The 22,124-nt window shown below is 38.4% G+C and overlaps 7 protein-coding genes across 9 annotated transcripts; 6 read left to right on the top strand and 1 right to left on the bottom strand.

Annotated features, from left to right (window-relative positions):
- Positions 1-771: 771 nt before the first annotated feature.
- LOC117624131 (L-ascorbate oxidase homolog) lies at positions 772-3,698 on the top strand (the record flags this gene model as incomplete). Its single annotated transcript, XM_034355269.1, has 5 exons — positions 772-890; positions 2,186-2,456; positions 2,599-2,704; positions 2,862-3,207; positions 3,329-3,698. Coding segments are annotated over 5 exons (1,212 nt in total), but the record flags the coding sequence as incomplete, so codon positions are not given.
- Positions 3,699-6,137: 2,439 nt separating this feature from the next.
- LOC117624127 (transcription repressor KAN1-like) lies at positions 6,138-7,720 on the top strand. Its single transcript, XM_034355266.1, has 6 exons — positions 6,138-6,402; positions 6,495-6,571; positions 6,681-6,732; positions 6,924-7,140; positions 7,228-7,339; positions 7,469-7,720. Exons 1-6 carry the CDS (start codon positions 6,138-6,140, stop codon positions 7,718-7,720), a joined length of 975 nt encoding a protein of 324 aa, XP_034211157.1.
- A 647-nt stretch (positions 7,721-8,367) lies between these two features.
- LOC117624126 (glycine-rich protein 5-like) lies at positions 8,368-8,769 on the top strand. Its single transcript, XM_034355265.1, has one exon. The coding sequence runs from the start codon at positions 8,368-8,370 to the stop codon at positions 8,767-8,769; it is 402 nt and encodes a 133-aa protein (XP_034211156.1).
- Positions 8,770-10,044: 1,275 nt separating this feature from the next.
- On the top strand, positions 10,045-13,261 carry LOC117624404 (aminomethyltransferase, mitochondrial). 2 transcript variants are annotated; one of them, XM_034355612.1, is made up of 4 exons: positions 10,045-10,552; positions 11,216-11,790; positions 12,188-12,306; positions 12,573-13,261. In XM_034355612.1, exons 2-4 carry the CDS (start codon positions 11,230-11,232, stop codon positions 13,117-13,119), a joined length of 1,227 nt encoding a protein of 408 aa, XP_034211503.1. In that variant the 5' UTR covers positions 10,045-10,552; positions 11,216-11,229; the 3' UTR covers positions 13,120-13,261. The 2 variants fall into 2 exon arrangements, with proteins under 2 accessions (XP_034211503.1, XP_034211504.1); XM_034355613.1 differs by having other exon boundaries at positions 10,219-10,548.
- A 650-nt stretch (positions 13,262-13,911) lies between these two features.
- LOC117626321 (probable F-box protein At4g22030) lies at positions 13,912-15,248 on the bottom strand. Its single transcript, XM_034357988.1, has one exon. It carries the CDS (start codon positions 15,246-15,248, stop codon positions 13,971-13,973), a length of 1,278 nt encoding a protein of 425 aa, XP_034213879.1. The 3' UTR covers positions 13,912-13,970.
- Positions 15,249-16,468: 1,220 nt separating this feature from the next.
- Positions 16,469-19,487, top strand: LOC117624809 (peroxisomal membrane protein PMP22-like). 2 transcript variants are annotated; one of them, XM_034356268.1, is made up of 7 exons: positions 16,469-16,835; positions 17,146-17,244; positions 18,007-18,108; positions 18,372-18,447; positions 18,722-18,792; positions 18,881-18,966; positions 19,095-19,487. In XM_034356268.1, the coding sequence occupies exons 1-7, from the start codon at positions 16,764-16,766 to the stop codon at positions 19,147-19,149; spliced, it is 561 nt and encodes a 186-aa protein (XP_034212159.1). In that variant the 5' UTR covers positions 16,469-16,763; the 3' UTR covers positions 19,150-19,487. The 2 variants fall into 2 exon arrangements, with proteins under 2 accessions (XP_034212159.1, XP_034212160.1); XM_034356269.1 differs by lacking the exon at positions 18,007-18,108 and having other exon boundaries at positions 16,573-16,835.
- Positions 19,488-20,422: 935 nt separating this feature from the next.
- LOC117624125 (probable F-box protein At4g22030) lies at positions 20,423-21,682 on the top strand. The gene has a single exon (XM_034355263.1). The coding sequence runs from the start codon at positions 20,423-20,425 to the stop codon at positions 21,680-21,682; it is 1,260 nt and encodes a 419-aa protein (XP_034211154.1).
- Positions 21,683-22,124: the final 442 nt, after the last annotated feature.

Below are 22,124 nucleotides of genomic sequence, written 5' to 3'. Positions count from 1 at the left end.
TGCTTATGCTATCTCAAAAATATTACTGATGCTGCACTTGTGGAGAAATTTTAATAAAATTATTGTTATGTTGAATCATTTGGTCTTCTTAAAATTTGATTTGTCTGATGCTACTGAATCATCAAACCAGAGATCTCTCTCGTCGGCAAATGGGAATTTAATATCTTAAATGTGGCGACTCACTCCTTGAAAAGTAGAGTAAAACTGTAAAATAATCTGACTATCTGAGTGAAATAATATATTTTTAACTCTTTTTTTTTTTTTTTTTTTTGTCTTTAGGCTGCAGGTACAGAACTATATTATAAAATAAAATACAACTGCACGTGACTTGGGGTAAGTTGGTAAAAGTAACTGGCCAATTCCATTTTGTTACCGCAAGTTCCCTTGCACCACCAAAAGTTACTGGCCAATCAGAAACAGTCGATAAGAGTTGGGCTTCACACCTTCATTTTGGGCCCACCTAAAATCCAACGGTAGATGATTGGACAATGAATATTCACATGCACCACTTCATTTCGCGCACTGGACTTGAAGTCACTGATGACAGCTCACAAGAGCCATCGTCTACTGTTCTCTCTCTCTTACTTCATTGCAGCTTTCAAAACTGTTCTTTACTAGTTGAGACAGAAAGCCATTATCTTTCAAGCATTTGTGCTGGTCTTGGGAGCAAATGAAGTTCCTTTTTCTTTTTCTTTTTTCTTTTTTTTTTCTCTGAATAAAAAACAACGTCTGTGGAGTGGAGTTTCTGATTAGTGGGTTGAATTTGAATAACTGTTGCAGGGGATCTTGATCAATGGGCAATTTCCAGGGCCTCAGATCGATGCTGTGACTAACGATAACTTGGTCATCAGCGTGTTCAATTACCTACGTGAACCATTCCTCATTTCTTGGTAAAATACTCTGTTTCTGTCTTCCAGTTTTTATTGTCTTTTTTTATCTATAGAAAATTCTGTTTGTTTTCTGAGAAAATAAAAGAAAGTAATTCTGTTCTGAATCTGGGGTAAAACATATAATTCCAAAATGCTATTCTTTTTTTTGTTTCCCTCCGTATTCTCAGCTACTAAACAGTAACGATAAAATGTTTTGTGTCGAAACCTAGAAAGTTTTGGCCTTTTTATCAGCCTCTACCAGATCTATGGCTGCAAAACTTGACTTTCATATAGAAATTAGAATAATCTTCCCCTTAATTGTTTGCTAATGACTAATATCTCCTTACATACATGCTAAGTAAGAATAACTCATGCGTCTATTAAGCTTCTTTTGCCCTTTAAGTCGCTTTTTGTCGGTTTGGGTTTATTAAGTCATGGTACGGACATTCATTTGAGGACATGACTTTGTTTGGAATGTTGTTTTAATGTTAAAATCTCAGTTATCAAATTAAATTACCTCTTAAATGCAATCTATCGCCTTTATCTCAAAAAACCTATTGCATGTTTGGCCATACCACACCACACTGCATGATAATAAAAATTATGTATGTGCAACCGGGACTGGCCTCGTATTGTGAAATCTGATCCTTCACATGCTGCATCTCTTCCTGTCCACAGACAGGACCACACCACAACTACATCATATTCTATAAATAAACAAGTGTTACGCAGACCTAGATAGTGAGCCCATCTGCGTTATATCCCTGTCCGGTTTATAACTATATCAAACTTGAGTAATTACTGGAACCAAATCCAGACATATTTGTTAGTAAAAATGGGCACAAATCAAGTAAAATATCTCTTGATTTACCATTTCGCAGAATTGCCATCTGCACTGCACGCATGTCAGCTGTTAAATGTGGAAAACATTGGCATTCGAAGAGTGCATTTACTGTATAGCCCCACAAGCCAAAGTAGATCTAACTTCACGTGCAGTCAGATCCTTAATTTATGACAAGCAAAACCAGCGTTCAATCACCACGTTCAATGTGTTAGAAGGAGACTATTAGTTGAAACTACTAGTTTGTTGATTTTTGATCTGCCACATTGTAAATAATTTGCTGGTGGCTTCCTTTTTGCATCCAACTTGAGTTTGATGATATAAAATTTTGGAGGGCAAAACCTATTTGAAAGAATAAATAGTAAAATCTGTCTTATGTTTATGATCAAGTGATGCATTAAGTTGCAACCTTTTTAAGTGAATGCAACCTTTTAAGTGACACTATTGAGTTTCAATCTGAATGTTTCTTCTGTAGGGATGGTATACAGCAGAGAAGGAACTCATGGCAGGATGGAGTTTATGGCACAAACTGTCCAATCCTACCAGGGAAAAACTTCACTTACAATATCCAAGTCAAGGATCAGATTGGTAGCTTTTTCTACTTCCCGTCCTTTTTGTTCCACAAAGCAGCTGGAGGGTTTGGCGGCATCAGAATCTGGAGCCGTCCTAAGATTCCGGTTCCTTTCCCTAATCCTGCTGGAGACTTCACTGTATTAGCTGGTGACTGGTATAAGACTAATCATTATGTAAGCAACTAAGCATTCTATTTTGTCACATAACATGTTTATATTTTGGTTTTATTAATATTCAAACTTTGTTCCTCATCATATATATATATATATATATATATATATATATATTTATAATGTTCTCTTTTCGGAAATTTAGATACTGAGACGAAGCTACTTGGAGTTCGGTCGCAATCTTCCCTCCCCTGATGGGCTTCTCATCAATGGTCGTGGCTGGAATGGATACACATTTACTGTTGATCAAGGTATTCTAAAATGAACATCTCCTCTTCTTTGTATCCCTTCAACAAACAGAGCTCTTTCTTTGAATTTGTCAGCTACCATTTGGGTAACTGTTTGTTTGCATGTGCTTATAACTAAAGGCATAATTGGCACCTCATTGTTTCAATAATTTGTGTGCAGGGAGGACATATAGGTTCAGGATATCAAATGTGGGGCTTACAACATCCATTAACTTCAGAATTCAGGGACACAAGTTGAAACTGGTTGAGGTAGAAGGGTCTCATACACTCCAGAACATCTATGACTCCCTTGACATCCATCTTGGACAGTCCTATTCTGTCCTGGTCACAGCTGATCAGCCTGTCCAGGACTACTACGTCGTTGTCTCTTCGCGCTTCACCCCTCGGGTACTCACCACAACAGCCGTTCTTCACTACAGCAATTCGCGCAAGGGAGTTTCAGGTCCTCTCCCTTGGGGTCCTAGCACACAGGTTGCTTGGTCCCTCAGCCAGGCAAGATCTATCCGGTACTTCAAATTCTCTGCTACATTATATCAACATAACACATAAATATGCCATTACACATACAATGCTTTTTAAAATCTGATTGAAATCCAAGTTTGATCATTTTGTTGGTGTTTGGACCAGCTGGAACTTGACAGCAAGTGGACCAAGGCCTAATCCCCAAGGCTCCTACCACTACGGATTGATCAAGCCGGCCCGGACAATCATGCTTGCAAACTCTGCTCCTTATATCAATGGGAAGCAGAGGTTTGCTGTCAATAGTGTCTCATATGTTCAACCAGACACTCCTTTAAAACTTGCTGACTACTTCAAGATTCCGGGGGTTTTCAGCGTTGGAAGCATACCTACCAACCCCACAGGGGGAAGCGGCTACCTCCAGACCTCCGTCATGCACGCGAATTTCCGAGAGTACGTCGAGATTGTGTTCCAGAATTGGGAAGACACCGTGCAGTCATGGCACATTGATGGTTATTCATTCTTTGTAATGGGGTAAGATCATGCGTATTGTTCTAAAACCAGGCGTTAAAATTATTTCTTGGTCTTATATGCTTGAGTGATTTTGACATTAATTGGTGGGATAAAATCTGCAGGATGGATGGAGGACAGTGGACACCAGCAAGTAGAGCACGTTACAATTTGAGAGACACAGTTGCACGTAGCACAACTCAGGTATTGTGATTTTTGTAAGAAAATACTAATTGTTTGGATTGTTTTTATTTATTATTAAATGTTTGATTTTGGGATTTGTTTGGGTGCGCGCAGGTGTATCCGAGGTCATGGACTGCAATATACGTGGCACTGGACAATGTGGGAATGTGGAACGTGAGGTCTGAGAACTGGGCCAGGCAGTATTTGGGCCAGCAGTTCTATCTGAGAGTCTACTCTCCTGCAAATTCATGGAGAGATGAATACCCAATTCCAAGAAATGCTCTGCTTTGTGGCAGGGCAAGAGGCCGTCGCACTAGGCCTCTCTGAAATCTCATACCATTCAACTATTAGATTCTATATATGCTTCAGTTGGGTCAATTTTTGTCACGAGAGGGTGACATAGTTTTATCCTAAGTTTAGGAGCGTCCTTGTAATTGTAACAATTCGTTTCATTGGGAGCTCCTCTTGAGCTTCTAGATTTTTTTTCTTCCAATATTGTTATTGCTAGATGGGTTATCCACTTCAATAACTCCGACAGAGTAATCGAGTTTATCATCCTAAATTGAGTTGATTTAATAAAGGTAAATGATAATAACAGTTATCCATGTGCTCGAAATCTTGTTTTCGATTTCTCTTTTTCATTATGGCTTATATTAAAAAAAATGAAAAGGTAACCGAAGACCGGCATAGACGGTAAAGAAACGGATGCCAGCAAGCAAGGCAGCATTGTGTGAGTGTGTTATGCTTTGTGCTTCCTGGCTGTATGACAAGTTTGGCTTGCTACTTTCTCATTCATTCCATATTCCACCATCATTACTCGCTTTGCTTACTTGAGCAACAATATAAAAATACCACAAGCTTTGCTTACGACGTCACACAACACTTGTCGTCTCCTATGCTTCTTCTGCCAATGCATGCCACACAGACTCAAGACTCACAGAGAGACACAGAGACAGAGAGAAGAAAGAGAGAATATTCTTCTAATTCAAAACCGCCTCTCCGACTCTGGATCTGTTACTGAAACAGCATGGCCATGGAGGCCACGTTCCGCTTATGTCATGAATTTGGTCTTGTCCACATGAATTAAATTAAATCAATTAATTAGGAAACTTCCATCCAAATTCCCATCCCACCAATGTGAATGACGTTTTCATCCCCGACGTGTCTCTCAACCTGCAATGCCCGACATGCGAAGCATGTCTACGTTTCAAAATCTGCAGACACACACTTCCCTCATCGTGCTCATCCATTGCTTGCATGCATTGAAATTTGGAGAAATTATAGAATGATACGGATATAACTTCCCTTGTGAACGGGGGTTTGTTTCTTGCTTGCGTTTCAGAATTGTGATGAGAGACGCGACTTTGAGTCACCCATTAGTTAATTTAATTGTATATGTGACTTATGAGGGAGGAGTGAAAAGTCTTTTCGGCTGGAATTAGGGAATGAGCTTGACCTGTGAGGAGAGTGAGAGTGAGGAGTGAGCGAGGGTAGCAGGTTTGAAAATATATTTATTTGATTGCGTGGCAATGCAACTTGCAACTTGCAACTTGCTTATTTTGGTATGTTTCCTTTAGGACATGCAACTTGCTCAGCTCATCATATAACGTACGTTTGCCTTGCCTTTGTTTTCTTGTCAAACCTATTTATTTATCTTGTTATAACGTACGTTTGCTTTGCTGATTCCCATACTATTTCACATCTATTGACTCCCAACAAAGATTTTTTTAAATATTTATATTATATTAATTAATAATTATACATTTACTTGACCTCACTCTACTTTTTATTAATTCCTGTTTAATCTTTTTAATACAACATCTCTTTTTTTTGATTTTTTTTTTCACCCAATATAGCCGTAATAAAAATCTATACTAATATAAATATAGCAGTAATAAAAATATATATGGCTTGGGTTGGGTTTTTCACTTTTCACCTTTCATTTTCATCCAATCATGAAGGCATTTTTGAACATAAAACCACACAACCTCTGCGCAGGACTGAAATTCTGTGGGGGTGGGGTAGGGTGTGTCCCAAAGTTTTTTCTTTTTCCCAATTGAAACTCCAAGGACTAAAAATTAAGTATCCCTTTGAGCCTGAGAGAAAAAAAAAAAAAAAAAAAAAAAAAGCTGCCGCTAAAGGACACAATTCTCACCAACTGGTCATCTCTGTATTTATTCTCTTTCAATTTGTTGAGCCCCTGCAGTGCAGAGGCCTCATCTGATATACATGATATATATCATCACTCTCTCTCTCTCTCTCTCTCTCTCAAACAAGTCAGGCAATGAAGAGCTCTCTCAAGGGGTCTCCATCTTCCTCTGTTGACAATGGCGATGATGACGATCATCAAGCTGGACAGAGGTTGGTATTGTACCATCATTTGCTAGCTGCCGCTGATCATCATCAGAGAAGCGGCCTGCAGAAATCGCCGTCGTGGTCGTCAACTCCAGTGAGACCTTATGCTCGCTCCAAAATGCCTCGCCTTCGTTGGACACCTGATCTTCACCACTGTTTTGTGCATGCAGTCGAAAGGCTTGGCGGCGAACAAAGTAATTAAATTCCATCTCTCTTAGTGAAATAATATATACATCATTCACATAATAATTAATATATGATTTATTGTTCTTAATTAAAATTACAGGAGCTACTCCAAAGATGGTTTTACAGATCATGAATGTGAAAGGCCTTACCATATCTCACGTTAAAAGCCATCTTCAGGTAATTAATCTGATGATTAGTTAATTAAAATCCCCTTTTTTGTTTTTGCCTTCTGCGATTTTTTGCTTTTTAATTATTTTTATTTTTGTTCATTCTTTCTCACGTTGAGGTTTGTGACGGACAGATGTACAGGAGCATGAAGCATGAACAAGGCATCCAAGGTACACATATGTACAGAACATATTCTATTCATGAACTCATGCATGCCCCCTTTGACTAATTTTAAAGAAAACTTTTAGTCCATGCTTTTGTAATTTTTCATCTTTTGAAAGAAGCTAAGGAAGGAGATTGTGTAATTCTTTATAAAGCTCTAGCTAATAATAATTGAATTGAACATAATATTTTGTTGCAGCAGCGGCTATGGCAGCAAAGAAGAATGGTATGTTCCAGGCCTTGGAGCACCCAAACAACTCAAACTTATTATTGAAACCAATCAATAGCAATCAACCTCATTATTTCCAAAACAACGATGGGATGCAAAACATGTACAACTATGGACCCTGCCAAGGCAATCAAACTTGTTACATTGAACAGCTTGATCTCAACACTACCAGCCCACTGCCAAAATGGTTCATTTCTGAATTAATTATAATTAATTATTTTATCTCCCTCTATAATTTCCCTTAATTATACTTATGTGGTCTTAATTTTTACAGGAAAGATGAGAAGAAGCAAGCAATGTGGATTGAGAAAAAAGTGACGAGGGAGCAGAATCCAAATTCCTTCATCATATTCAAGGATCTACTCAAAAGATGCACTGATGCACAAGTACCACTCTCTCTCTCTCTCTCTCTCTCTCTCTCTCTCTCTCTGTAGCTGCTATGTCTCTCTGGGCTCAAACAGCTATTTTATATATTAGTGCAAATATTCCATATATAATTATGTATTACTTTTCAGGAGAGCAATGATCAAGGAAAAGCTGTGTCGCTAGTGAGTGCAGGTTGCAAGAGCAATCATAAAGAATTTGAAGATTTATTATTATGTGAAGAAAGTGAAAGTAGCATGAGAGTAGTTTCCAATAATGATGCAAGAATGTCTCTATCACTCAACTCGTCACCGAAAGCTTCTCATGTGCTGTTGAGGCTCAGCAAAGCTGCTGGGAATTCAGATATGAATGATGTCTCTCTTGAGCTTACTCTCAGTACTTAGACTATATATTCATGCACATAATCGATAGGGAGAATGTGGAAACTTCATAAAAAAGTGCCCTCTTTTTTAATTTGCAATATTCTCCTCCAATATCTAGTTATCTACATATGAACTACTTGCTACGCGAATCTATAAAATTAAACTCCTTCAATAACAATTAACGAATAAAGATCTCCAAAGTACAAATGACAAAAAAAAATATATATATATATATATAAATAGCGTGACATATAAAATACCGTTATCAAATTAACTTGGTCACAGAAATGTCATGTGATTTTTTATCTGACTTTCGAGCAACGTGTGATGAAAAATGTGTGTGATTTGACTTTAGAAAGTAGTTCTCTCTTCTGTCTCAACCAAGACAGTTAGAGATGAGTTGACTTCATGCAAAAACAAAGCAATTAAGGGAATGTTTATGTTTCGTGATAAAACTAAAAATATAGGTTACTCATGTACATGAAGTGGGATATATACATCTTCCCTAATTTCAACCTACCATCTTCTCTGTTCTTGTTCTTTCATCTATATATTGGAGCGTCTGTCCCGAAGAGCCAAATGTCCCAAATCGAATATCACAAATCTTTGGCTTAAATATTCTCTCACATAAGAAGAAGAATATCTATTTATATATATATAGATTCCTGATGGCTAGCTCTACTAAGGTTTTGGTGTTTGTGCTTGTTGGTGCGCTTATATTCATCAGTGGCACTACATATGCCAGGATGGTTAATGAGGATGTGAGCAAAAAGGGTGGTGATGCATTTAAGGAGGCCAAGACATTTGCATTTTTCCATCACAAGTTTCCAGGTTATGGATATGGATTAGGTAAAGGCATAGGTTTTGGTGGTGACTTCGGAAGTGGAGTAGGCTATGGTGGTAATGTTGGTGGGTTTGGGAGTCAAAGTGGGTCGGGTTCCAGTTCTGGTTCTAGTTCCGGTTCTGAATCTGGCACTAGCACTGGAGCTGGATCTGGATCTGATGCCGCAGCCGGAGCTGGGGCTGGGTCTGCAGTTGAAGGGCAAGGAGCTGGTGGTGGATCGCCTTGAGTGTTCTATATTTGTACTATCATGTGGTCGATGTACTACTAGATCTATGGAATAATTAAAAGCTACCCAATTTAAATGTTCTCTTTTGATTTATTCTCCCTCTCTGTTCTTATTATTATTAGTGACAATACTGATTTGATATTGATTCTTAAGTAGAAATGGTTGGTGACACAGTAAGGAGTTTGTAGCTCAAATGATTAAGAGTTATTGCCTATTCATTGAAAGTTTTATTTTCGACTTTCCGTTCTTTAGTATCGCTCGTGTAAGAAATTGATGGGGATATGGTCCATGGGACTCTATGAGCCCAACGTTGGATTGGATACAAGAGGAGACTAATATTGCAGCGGGCTTTTTGGACTGAACTGCAGTAGTGGGCTAACCACAATCCAGGACCATGTTCAAAGATTCAAAATGAGATATATTTTTTTTTAATCAGAATTTAAAATGAGATCTAATATTCAGAAAAATAAAATGAAAGAAAGAAAGAAATACCAACATATATTTGATAGAGATTTTCTATTTAAACTCCACACTTCTTTTAGTTCACCATATGTTCTAAGTTTACCCCAATTTTTAATTTAAATTTTCACACTTTCTAAGAAAACCCCACTATCTTCCCAAACTACCCTTAAATACACCCCAAACTGAAAAAATAAGAACTAAAAGAGATTTTCTATTTAAACCCCACAATTTTCTTTTTCCCAACCTTAAAAAAACACAAACAAATGAAACTCAAAATCCGAAATTTAATACTTTCTAGAGAAAGAGAACAGCTTTACCTATCTCTAAGAACTGTAACTGGAATTCTAACACTTGGGTATTGTTGAGAGAGAGAGAGAGAGAAAAAAAAGAAGAGAGAGTGGTGGGGTGTGTGTATAGATGTATTATGGTTAGTTATTAAGTTGAATGATATTTTTTTTATCTTTTTACACAATAATAAAACTTACAATTTAATAATTTAAATATTGAGATAAACAAAAAGAAGTGTGGGGTTTAAATAGAAAATCTCTATTTGATATCCAAAAACATTGGGATGTGCTTATTCTTTCATCCCAAAGTTAAGCAAAAACGTATCCCCATCTCAATTACTACTCTCTTGCCATTGGTGTCCAGAATGTCCCCTGCCCTCACCAACTTCGGTCGTTAAGCGATCACCTGTCCTCAGTTCCACAATATGGATGCCTATGTACTCAATTCAAAGGCCAACAAAACAACTTCCTTGGTGCGTCCCGCTTTTACTACAGTTTTAGTCAACCTCGGACGAGATGAGCGGCATAGATACTGTCGTGCTTGACTCTGCCATCACAGCCGTTGATACATCAACTTGCACAATAAAGGAATCTGGGTGTGATTGAGACTGTGTGAAAGACTGAAACATTTTTTCCCTAAAAAAATTATTTCTTTTATTTTTGGGTAAAGCTAAAAGATTTCTAAGAGGAGTGAGAAATGAGAGAGTGAGAGCATTTCATCAAAGAATAGAAGATTGGGGTGTTTTGTCGGGTAGTGGTATCACCACTCGCTAACGATGGGGTGTTTTGGTTGTCTCGAACTCGATTAGGAAGGGAAAACCCTCCTCCACCCACTATATACCCACCAACCTTTATTTCTTTTCTTAAAATTTTATTAACATATCTGTCTCTGTATCTCATACTTACACTCACATATATAAAAATCCCATCTTTTTTAAATCTGTTTTTCTGAGTTTGGAGATGCTCATTTGGGCTCTCAGATTTGCCTGTATTTGAAGAACAGATACCAGAGAGGACAACCCAAGTCTCAGTATGTACGTTTTCTGGTTCTCTCTCGTATGTGCAATTGCATTTCATTGGGTTTGTTTTCCTGAGCATCTCTTTTTCTTTTTGTATTTTCGTTTTCCTTTTCAGATTAAATGATGTAAGATTAGGAGATCTGTGTGATTGGCTTGCTTACTCTTTGATGGTTCTGAATGATTGAGATCCACATGGTGATAATGCTCTGATTTATTGGAATGCGTTAAAACATGATTGTTCTTATAATCGAATCTGATTGATTCAGTAGCATTTTTCAGCGGTCTAAAATTTGTTAACTTGACTCGGTGGATACTCAAATGTATAGTTTAATAGGGGTATTTAGCAGTGGTTTGTAAAGGGACCTGCTTGATCATCTCAACTTTGTTTTTATACCATTGGATGACTTTAGAGTCTTTATATCTGTATCTCATTTTGATGATAATGGTAGTGTCTCAATGCAACTCTATAAACCAGTCTGTATGAAGTGGGATGCAACATTTTTTATGGTTGATTATTGTTTTTGGAGGGATTTGAGGATGTAGCTTGAATGTTTAGTTCCCCATTTCGAAAAGCTCTTAGTGATAGGACAAGATATAGAAGTATATCATTTCTGTTGTTTGAGACCTATCTGTATTTTGTAACATGGGCCTAAAAGTCACTATGATTATGTATATCAGATATTTCTGCTAAGATGAGAGGAGCGGGTTTGTGGCAACTTGGCCAGTCAATCACCCGACGCGTTGCTCAGGGTGATAAGAAGGCTGTAGCTCGCCGATACTTTGCCTCGGAAGCTGAGCTCAAAAAGACAGTTCTCTATGACTTCCATGTTGCTAATGGCGGAAAGATGGTGCCATTCGCTGGATGGGGCATGCCTATTCAGTATAAGGACTCAATCATGGACTCCACTCTAAACTGTAGGCAGAATGGTAGCCTGTTTGATGTCTCCCATATGTGCGGGCTGAGCTTAAAGGGGAAGGACTCCATTCCATTCCTTGAAAAGCTTGTCATTGCTGATGTTGCTGGACTTGCGCCTGGAACAGGGACCCTCACTGTCTTTACAAATGAGAAGGGAGGGTCAATTGATGACTCTGTGATTACCAAGGTTACCGACGATCATATATACCTGGTGGTGAATGCTGGATGTAGGGATAAAGATCTTGCTCACATTGAAGAGCATATGAAGGCATTCAAGGCTAAAGGGGGTGATGTCTCATGGCACATCCATGATGAGAGATCTCTTCTAGCTCTCCAGGTCAATCCTTTTCCTTTGATTCTTATTATCTTTCTACTAAATCTAAATATTCCGTTTTGCTAGAACTGATTGTTTGATTGCAAGTTTTGCATATTTGAAACTTGTCTGATTCAACTGCTGCTTCTTTTCTCTTACATCAAAGACCAATTTCAAAGAAGTTTAAGTTAAGTACGGTAATTAGAACTGTTGAACTCAATTGAAACTTAGACTGATTTGGCCAACAATTCACCAGTTAAAACTGTTGCACTTACAATAGTGAAGCAGGCTGACAATTGGGCATGGTTTGATTTTGCTTAAATAGCTGATTAATATCTCTTATGGTTTGATTTTGCTCCAATAGCTGATTAATATCTCGTATAGTAAAATGTATAATGAGGAAATTAATTATTCTGTGCAGGGACCTCTTGCGGCTCCAACTCTTCAACACTTGACGAAAGAGGATTTGAGCAAGTTGTATTTTGGAGAGTTCCGAATTTTGGATATCAATGGGGCGCACTGCTTTCTCACAAGGACTGGGTATGTTCTTCCATATGCATTCATGTGATGTGAATGCGATTACTAAGAAAATGATTGAAGATGATGAGTGAAATAATTTAACTCTGTTCTATGCTTTTCTTTGGTGATATCTGAACAAAGCATCCAGGCCTCAGACTGCAAACTTTCACATCTGTTTAGTTTACAAATTTGTTATTATTTCCGTTTTCATCAACTTGGCATTTCTCCTATTTCATTGGAGTGAGCGATGAATGACATTTGATTGCGCTTTTCACTGAGCATTGTAGGTACACTGGTGAAGATGGATTTGAAATTTCAGTTCCTTCTGAACATGCAGTGGATCTTGCCAAAGCAATCTTGGAAAAATCTGAGGGGAAGGTGAGGCTGACAGGATTGGGTGCTCGTGATAGTCTCCGGCTAGAAGCTGGGTTGTGTTTGTATGGCAATGACATGGAGCAACACGTAACACCTGTGGAGGCTGGACTCACATGGGCTATAGGGAAGAGGAGAAGAGCGGAAGGTGGCTTTCTTGGTGCTGAGGTGATACTCAAACAACTTGAGGAAGGTCCTTCAATCCGGCGTGCTGGTTTCATCTCTTCAGGCCCACCTGCTAGAAGCCACAGCGAGATTCAAAATGAAAAAGGTGAAACCATTGGGGAAGTCACAAGTGGAGGATTTAGCCCCTGCCTGAAGAAAAATATAGCCATGGGGTACGTGAAATCTGGATCACACAAGGCTAGCACCAAAGTTAAGATTATTGTCCGAGGAAAGGCCTACGATGGAACGGTCACAAAAATGCCTTTCGTACCTACAAAATACTACAAGCCATCATAATCCAAGTGCTGTATTTCATCACTGGGATTTTCTAATGTTTCCCGTTTGATTTCTTGATAAACTTGACTGTTTCTGTCAATGCTAATTTCCGTTCTCCACTTGCTCTGAATCTGGAATGGAATGGGATTTATCTTTAGTCTTGTGTTGTTTATGTTCCACCTCTTACCAACTTGGATGATCTTTACTGTTGATATTTACAGTTTCATAGCTTAAACCAACATGTGATTGACCATGTTATAATAATCGACGGGACAGATCAGTCTGACGTAAATTACAACCTAGAAAAAGACTGAACACATTTATTAGGGAGAACTAGATTGACCGCAATGTCTTCTTACCCCATTATGAGCGACTCCCAGCTACAGGGCCAAGTCCAACCATGCAATGGTAAGACATTGTCTCAGAGTCAACATTTCCGGTGAATCTAAGCCATCCAATCCAGACCAGTTTCTTCTTGTTTTGATGATAAAAATATTCCAAAATGCTATAAACAACTTTATTTTGTTCAACTACTAAATTCACAACTCCCTCCCTTTAAACTAAGGACATAAATTATGTCTAAAAAGTCAATGACTCTCAGAACACGGTTGTTTAAACACTTAACAAAGCTTAATTAGATAGATAAAAAAACAAAAGACTAAATGTTTCTATGTCATGCATGACAGCAAATGATGCAGAAACAAAAAAATCAAACACATTCTTCTGCGAATATTGTAGTGTGAAAAATTTGTGTTAACATTAGTTCTTCTATGTTACATTATTGTACGAAGAATCTATTGTTACATTCTAAAAAGAACCAAAGAATCATAGGAATTTTCCTATTTCTGTTTGTACAACATTTGATGAACTACTTAGAAAAGCTTGCAACCAAATTCATCTAGGGATGTTCCCTCGAGACGAGATGAAGCTGATTTTGATGCAAGTTCTCTAAGCTGATCCGAGCTTCTTCCCAATTGCACAGCAACCTTCATTTCAAACAACTCCCCATTTTCTCTTTTCTCCAAATCTTGTTCTTCAAGCGTGGCTTGAATTGTATCCTCCAATTTGTTGAAGAAGCCAGCGCAGTTCCTATACATCTCAAACACCATCCCAATTTGCCCACCATGCTGAAAAGCATTAACTGCGCTAGCCAATGACCCTGCAGCCACTGCCACTATGGCACTAGCTGACCCATGGCCCACAAAAGCAGAGCCAATGGCTGCAACCCCAGTTAGCAAAGGGCCTGAGATTGCCAAAATCTTGTTGATCTTCAACACCAAGCTCCCCAGTCTCTCATAGTCTTCTATGTCTTTCGTCTTCACCACTTCAATAATTTCCCTCATTTCCTCTTCAAGTTCAGCACTCCACCCATTAATCTTTCCCATCTGGGAGTTGGGTTTGCTTGGCTTTTGAGATTGAATATTTTTAGGCCACCAAACAGCTGGCTCAAATTTTTTAGGGAACTTTTCAAGCATGGCTCCAAGCAAAGGAAGTGGGTAAGCTTTGTCAAGTGCCAAGACCTTCTCCATAGTGTCCTTCACATCTTGTTCAGTAGGTTCATGAAGAGCAAGCATGGTTTGGATTTGGATCTGGAGCTGCTTGAACAATCTTGTGGCATTGCGCTGTTCCTCAGCGAGCTGCGAAGGCTGGAACTTGTTCATCACAAGAAGCATTCCGGAGGCTGCAGAGAACAAAAGAGTGGAGGAGATGTTCAAGGCCGAAACGGACACTCCAGCACCCGCTGCAGTGCCTGCAATTCCAGCCATGAGTGAAGCTGAGAGAGTGATCATGTTGATGGAGTTGAGAAGAAGCGTGTTCCAGTTGTCGCGCCACTCGCGAATGTTGTTGTGCATCTCAACTCTGTCTGCTACGGCTTCTAAGATTGCATAGAGCTGAGTTGTAGCAGCTGTAGGAGTTGCTGGAGTGGCAGAATGGTTATTGTATGAATCATTATCAAGGATATGTTTTGGTTCCCTCAATTGAAGCCCCTCAAGAACTAGCTTTGTTGCTGTTTCTGGGACTGCGAAGCGGACTCTTGGGAGCTTGGGGACATGGATAGCAGCATTGATATTTGATCTCCTTGAAGAAGAACAGGATGAAGAAGAAAAAGAAGAAGAGAAAATGAGAGTTGAAGTTTGCAAGGAAGCCATTTAACTTGTTGGGTTTTCTTGGATCTCTTTGGTTGTGAAGTAATTAGAGTATTGAAATAAGAGGGGATCTGAGTTTTTCTCTTTGGTGCCTTTGTTGCTGTTGTTGTTGTTGTTGTTGTTGTAGGAGGAGAGAAGAGTTTGAGATGAAAATAGAAGGTCCAATTTGGTGTTATTTATAGCGGGGAAGGACAGCTGAAACTGAATGAAAGGAAGAGGTCAGACTTGGAAAATGTTGACCGGCTTGAACGGGCAAAGTAGACTCAGCCCATTGGCTGACCTGCAGCCTGACCCATTCCCTTATTTTAAATTTTCTCTGTTCAAGATTTGGTCCACTAAGGCTTCACACACACTCTCTCTCTCATGCAAACATGCAAGAGCGAAACCCTACGTGGTACTTCACCTTGTCAACAATTTAATAAGCTGCTAGCAACTTGCAAGTTTTGTGACCTCCTATTTGATTGAAGTGGTCTCTTCACTGGGTTTTAAAGATGGACTGAGTATTTTTTTTTTTTTTTTTTCAAACTACTAGTTTTCAAACCTCAACATTATATTATAATTTTCTAAATGTTTGGTCTTTCTTTTTTGGTACACTTGTACCATTCCGATCCTTGTCACTTGAATCAATAGTGGGGTTGCTTCTATTAGTGCTTTAAAATATGTTGAAAGGAGTTGCTCTTTAAAAAAATATATATCATTTTCAAGACTCAATTTGTAAGGATCATCTTATATCATTATAATATCACAATTATTTCACAAAAATACAGGTCACCAAATACCATGTTAACATCTTTTCATTGTCAGAAATAAATGAAGTTGATGAGTAACTTAAAGCAGTAATAATTTTTGTTTTCTAGCATTGTATATTACACACAAATCACACATAATATAACAAAACAAAATGTAATAAAATAGTAAACCAAATTGTGCAAGGTAAAGCAGGTTTAGGCTTGAATACGTGAGTTAGGCAAATTTTTAAGGGTGGTGAGCTCGCCCCATTGCAGTCAAGTTGAAGTCTCATTTTTAGTAAATTAGATTAATTTAGAATAATTTAGATTGTTGTTGTATTTTTTAAAAAGAATTAATAATAAAAAAACATTTTTAGGCTTGGTTTGACGCCATGAGGGTTTGAGCGTTTCCAATTTTGATCGGATTAAATTGACTTTTCAATTTTCCACCTGAAAATCTTCAAACCCATATGTCAATGTCAACTTTACTATGTCAACTTTATATTCGGAACCCGTTCCTGAAAGGAAGGAAAGGTCTGCTTGCTTGTGATTGGTAAAACCGTAAAAGGAGAATATATGCGAAGTAATCCAAAAGATACTCTCCCCTGATAATTGGGCACTCCGTTCCGGCACAGCCATGGAGGGACCCATACAATACAAACAAAATCTCTGCTTGACAGTCTTGAGCTACAGTTAAATGCCTCAGAGATATTTCACTCAAAACTATAAACTGAAAAGCGCGAACAGTTAGTTCCTCTCAAGAATTGGAAGACTTGTATCAAGGAAAAGCATGGGGTCGATTGCAAAGAAGGGGTTGCAGCAGTACTTGCTTCAGCTTCAGCATCATCCTCTCAGAACTAAGGTCAAATCCCATGTCTCTGTTAATCTCACTTCTGTTGTTTCAGTCCAATTTTGTGATGGGGTTACCTTGATTTCCTCTGTTTTCCGTTTAAACTCCTGCTCGCTTAGTTGCCCAGAAAGTTTGGGGAACAAAGCCAAAAGAAAGGATTTTCTTTATAGTTTTAGATTGTTTTCTCGTCTGGGTTTTCAAAGATATTGTCTTTTAAACTCAATTATTACTGGTACTTGTGCTAATTTAGTCTCTCTATCCTAGCCATCAAATGCTGTTAATTGGGAATTTTTGGTGATACCTTCGTTTCTTTTTCAAACAGGCAATTACAGCTGGGGTTTTGTCAGCGATCAGTGACATAGTGTCTCAGAAGCTCACCGGCATCCAGAAACTTCAGTTAAGACGGCTGCTTCTCAAAGTGGTAAAATTTTATTTTGGTTTCTTGGTTTTCCAATTACATAAAGGATTTGTATATTTGATTTGCGTGCGCTCGCAACTGTGTTTTTCTTTCTTCTATATAATTGGATGCTAAGCAGTTGAGCTAAATGAATGGAAAGAACCCAATTCCCTACTGTAGCTAAATGATGCTGTTTCTATTTGATCATTGCCACACACACACACATTTCATTTGGCCAAACTCATAGCCATTGCTCAACCTTAATTAGAATAAGTTCTCAGCTAGATTTGGTCTGAAAGACCAACGTAACACTTATGAACATGATTACACTGGATGACATTTCAATCAGGTGGATGCCTAAAACCTCACCCTGCATATCACACACACCTCTGACCTGGGTTTTTGGATTAAGGCATGCAGTTAAAGAAGATAATATCACTAACCCTTTTTACAAACTAATGTAGCAAACAGAAAATATCCCAGTAAAGTGCAAAATATACAGCATGGTTGTCAGGGATAATGACTAAAACTCATTATGCAGTCATAATTACAATCATTATTGGGTGATGTGTACGTTCTTGTTTTTCTGAGAAGATTCTGTAAGAAGTTTGGGTGGATCATCATGACTCTATTTGCTTGGCCCTAAAAGTATTAATGTGCTGAAGGAAAGAAGGTTTAATTTTTTTGCTATATATGCACACATGTCTATTGCTAATATGTCAATTTTGATGTGTACAAGTAATATTACATGTGTTGTCTATTATAACCTTGCATTTCTGCATGCAGCTTTTTGGAGCTGTTTATCTTGGACCATTTGGGCATTTCCTGCATTTAATACTTGATAAGATTTTCAAGGGGAAGAAGGATTCAAAAACAGTAGCCAAGAAGGTAAGGCTACTCTACTTGCCTTCACACGCTCTGGTTTTTGGTTGAGAAATCCATGGTAAAAAGAAGTGACTTTTCCCCCAGCTATTGAAACCCCACATGGCTGCAGAAGTTCGAGTCATGGGTTCCTACACTTCATATTAATTATAGCCATTGTTATTTAAGTGCCATAACTTCTGATCTCTTCCTCTTCTTAAACCAAAAACATTGTGCTCATAAAGAAGATTTTATTGGTCGTTCTAAAATTTCTAATCAACTTATTTCAGGTGCTGGTGGAACAGTTGACATCTTCTCCTTGGAATAACTTGCTTTTCATGCTTTACTATGGCTTGGTTGTGGAGGGTAAGTACATAATATGTCAAAACTTGTGATCATCAATTTTTAATGTTTGAAATGTTGGCATGTGAGAAATACAGTTGGAATGCAGTAGTTCCTCTCAGCCCTTAAATTTGATTAAGATCTAAGCTTTGGGATTATAATATTTTTAGTCAAACAACTCTGAAATTTTCAAAGAAAATCCGCCTAAAAGAGGCATGTTAGCATGTGGGACAGATATGAATGTAACAGCCTCTGTGAACTTTGCTGCTTATTGTCTAAGAAAAGATGTGAAACGCAGGAAGACCTTGGATGCATGTAAAGAATAAAATTAAGAAGGACTACCCGTCAGTGCAATACACATCATGGACGGTATAATTCTGTCTCCATTGTGATTTTTTATGCTAACACCTCATCAGGAAACATAACACATTTTAAACCTTGACGGATGAAAATGCAGTTCTGGCCTGTTCTGGGTTGGATAAATCACCAGTATGTCCCTCTCCATCTCCGTGTGGTCTTCCACAGCTTGGTCGCTTTTGGCTGGTACAGGCTATAAGCTTAATCTCCTCTTTTCTCTATAATATTAATATCCATGATGTTTTTTGGTTCCTGATAATATTTCCCGATTCATTGACAAACTGTCTGGCCTTGTGCTTTTTTCCTTTTTTCAGGGGAATTTTCCTCAACTTACAAGCAAGATCTGTGGCATTACCAAAGGCTAAGTGAAGTGACGGAAATTTTTTGATTGGCCTCAGATAATTTGTGCTCCCTCCAAGTTACTTCTAGTCACAGATGGTCTTTCTTCAACAATTATGAAGTCTACATAAAGCAGATATAAGCCCTGGATCCCTTTTCCATGTATGCTGGATCTTGTGAACAGTATTCGAAATGACTAAATGTGTGATCTGTGCTTGTTATTTTTTGGTAAGCAAGTATGAATTGACATGCTACATTGCATTATATATTGTTGCAATGAACTGCAATGCTTCCAAATCTAAGCTGTAAATTGCTTACCCTGTTGGCGTTGGAGACCACACCTGCATTGCAATTTGCATGTGATTGAATCGATGGCTGAATATTACACTGACCGTGACCCAAATACGTAATCAGATTGTGTCCCCACTTTTCCCCATTGTTTTCTTTGCAAAACGAGTATCGGAGTATGGGATGTGTCTAAAATGAACTTTGGGAGGACTTGCAAATTACACATTGTGTGCATCCCCAAGTCGATGCTTGTAATGCAAAGCTTTGAAAGATTACCATAACAAATTATAGTAAAGTAGGATGTTCAAAGATTAAACGCTAAGAAGGATTCTGAAATATAATTCATCAACTGGTTATGTAAGTTTGACTGATTTAGAGATAGTGTGGAATTGCCAATTGCAAATAAAGAAGAAGCCACCACTATGATGATGAAAAACACATCATCTTTGCACCAATAGAGAGCACATTAAGCATCCGTACATCACTTTACATGTATTTTAATTCATCCACGTGAGGATGAGAGGGGGTAATGCCACTAAGGCCTACTAGGCCATTGCCAAAATTGAGAAATCAATTAAAATGTAGACCAACAGTTTACGACAAATATTGGATTAGAATGAAGATTTCTTCGGATTCTTTGGAAATTAATTTTTAAAAACAAATATTCCTTTTGCCTAAGAAATTGGTTTTGTTTATTAAAAAACCACGTTCATAATATTTTATTTTAAAAAAAATAGATAAACTAGATTAAACTAAAATGGACTGACAATTTATTCTTGTTGTCCATGAAATATTTTTACAAAACAAAAGTTAGGAGTAGGCACATTATTAATATCGGTGCCTCAGCCCTCCAAACTGAATATTGTGTCAAAGCTCAAACCCCAAGGGGAGAAGTGGTTGACCAAACACAATAGATGAGAAGTGATCTAATAAGCCATGAGAGGTTGAGCATAATATTCAAACTATCAACAACCACCTCCTAAGTTTGACAGTTTGATCGAGCCAAAAAGAAAATATGGCAACCTTTCAAGTTTCAAGCATCTTTTGTTTGATGGGTTCGCCTGATCAAATGCGTTTTCCTAAAGGAGGAGCAATTAAAGCCACCACCAATAATGCACCAAAATTCCAGGTGAGTCCAATTTCTCTTCCCAAGCTCCCATCCAGAAGTTTGGTTGACAACTTGGACATCACAAGTAATGGTTACAAAATCCCAAGTAATAACAGTGTAAATCATTCTGATGATCCAATGGTTACTTCTAAGCTGTATGCTATCATGGAGGCTATTGCAGATAGAGTGGAGATGCATAAGAATATTGGAGCACAGCGTGACAATTGGAACCACCTCCTTTTGATGTCCATCAATGCAATTACTCTCGCTGCTGCAACCATGGCAGGAATTGCTGCCACCACTTGCGCTGTTACAACCGGAGCACGAGCACCCTTCATGGCTCTCAAGCTCTCTTCCACTATACTTTATGTAGCAGCCACTGGAATGTTGGTGGTGATGAACAAAATCCAACCATCCCAACTTGCTGAAGAACAGAGATACGCAGCAAGATTGTTCAAGCAGCTTCATGCCCAGATTCAAACAACACTATCACTTCACAGCGAAAATACTATGGTGGATGTGAATGAAGCAATGGAGAAAGTCTTGGCATTGGACAGAGCCTACCCACTTCCTTTGTTAGGTGAAATGCTGGATAAATTCCCCAAAACTGTGGAACCAACAATCTGGTGGCCAAAACAAAATCACAGAAGAGCTCAAGGGGCTGAAGGAAAATTAATAGATGGAAATGGTTGGAGTCAAAAATTGGAAGAGGAAATGATAGAGGTAGTTGGGGTTTTGAAGAGCAAGGATGTGCCAGAATACTTGAAGTTGACTGAGAAGGCCTTAAAAATCAACAGAGTTATGGCCATCTCTGGCCCTACATTAACTGGCCTTGCAGCATTGGGGTCTGCTTTTGTGGGTTCTAGTGGTACTTACGGGGTGTGGGGTGTGATGGCAGGAGTTATTTGTGGAGCTTTAGCAAGTGTGGTGAACACATTAGAGCATGGTGGCCAAGTTGGAATGGTGGTTGAAATGTATAGAAGCAATGCTGGTTTCTTTAGGCTCATGCAAGAGACTATAGAATCAAATGTGAAAGAGAAACAAGTTGAGAGAAGAGAGAATGGGCAGGTGTTTGAAATAAAGGTGGCTTTGCAGCTGGGAAGGAGCCTATCAGAACTCAAGCATCTTGCTGTTTTCTCTGAAAAGTTCGCAAGCAAGCTATTCTAGTGTTACATACGTTGGTTTCACTTTCTAATTTGGTTAATTGTGTGATGTAATTTGTACATTATGTAACATTTAACTTTGTTCATAAACATCATCACCATGTCTGACTTGATTAACAATCAAATAAATCAGGTGGTGTCAGCTTGATACACATTATTGGTCCATTTTCTGACAGCTTAAGTTTTTTGAGATTAATGGTTGTCTAACATGAAATCAGAGTCTTCTGTGTAAGTAGTCTTGAGCTCGATTCTTGTTCCCCATATCCTCGTTGGTTTGCAAGGTGTAAAGCGGAGCTACACCTATATGTTTGTCTCTCTCCTCTTGTGCACGATAGCCGTGCACGAAGAAACCGAGCTAGCCCATATGGCATTTTATCAAAGGCTAAAAACCCATGATTGTAGGCCCAATCCAGCCCACTATGAAATCCGACTGCTACATTTCAAAA

This window comes from Prunus dulcis, chromosome 4, assembly GCF_902201215.1.
Source record: "Prunus dulcis chromosome 4, ALMONDv2, whole genome shotgun sequence".
NCBI lineage: Eukaryota > Viridiplantae > Streptophyta > Magnoliopsida > Rosales > Rosaceae > Prunus > Prunus dulcis.
The sequence above is the reverse complement of the archived record's forward strand: the minus strand, read 5'-3'. Positions and strand labels throughout refer to the sequence as shown.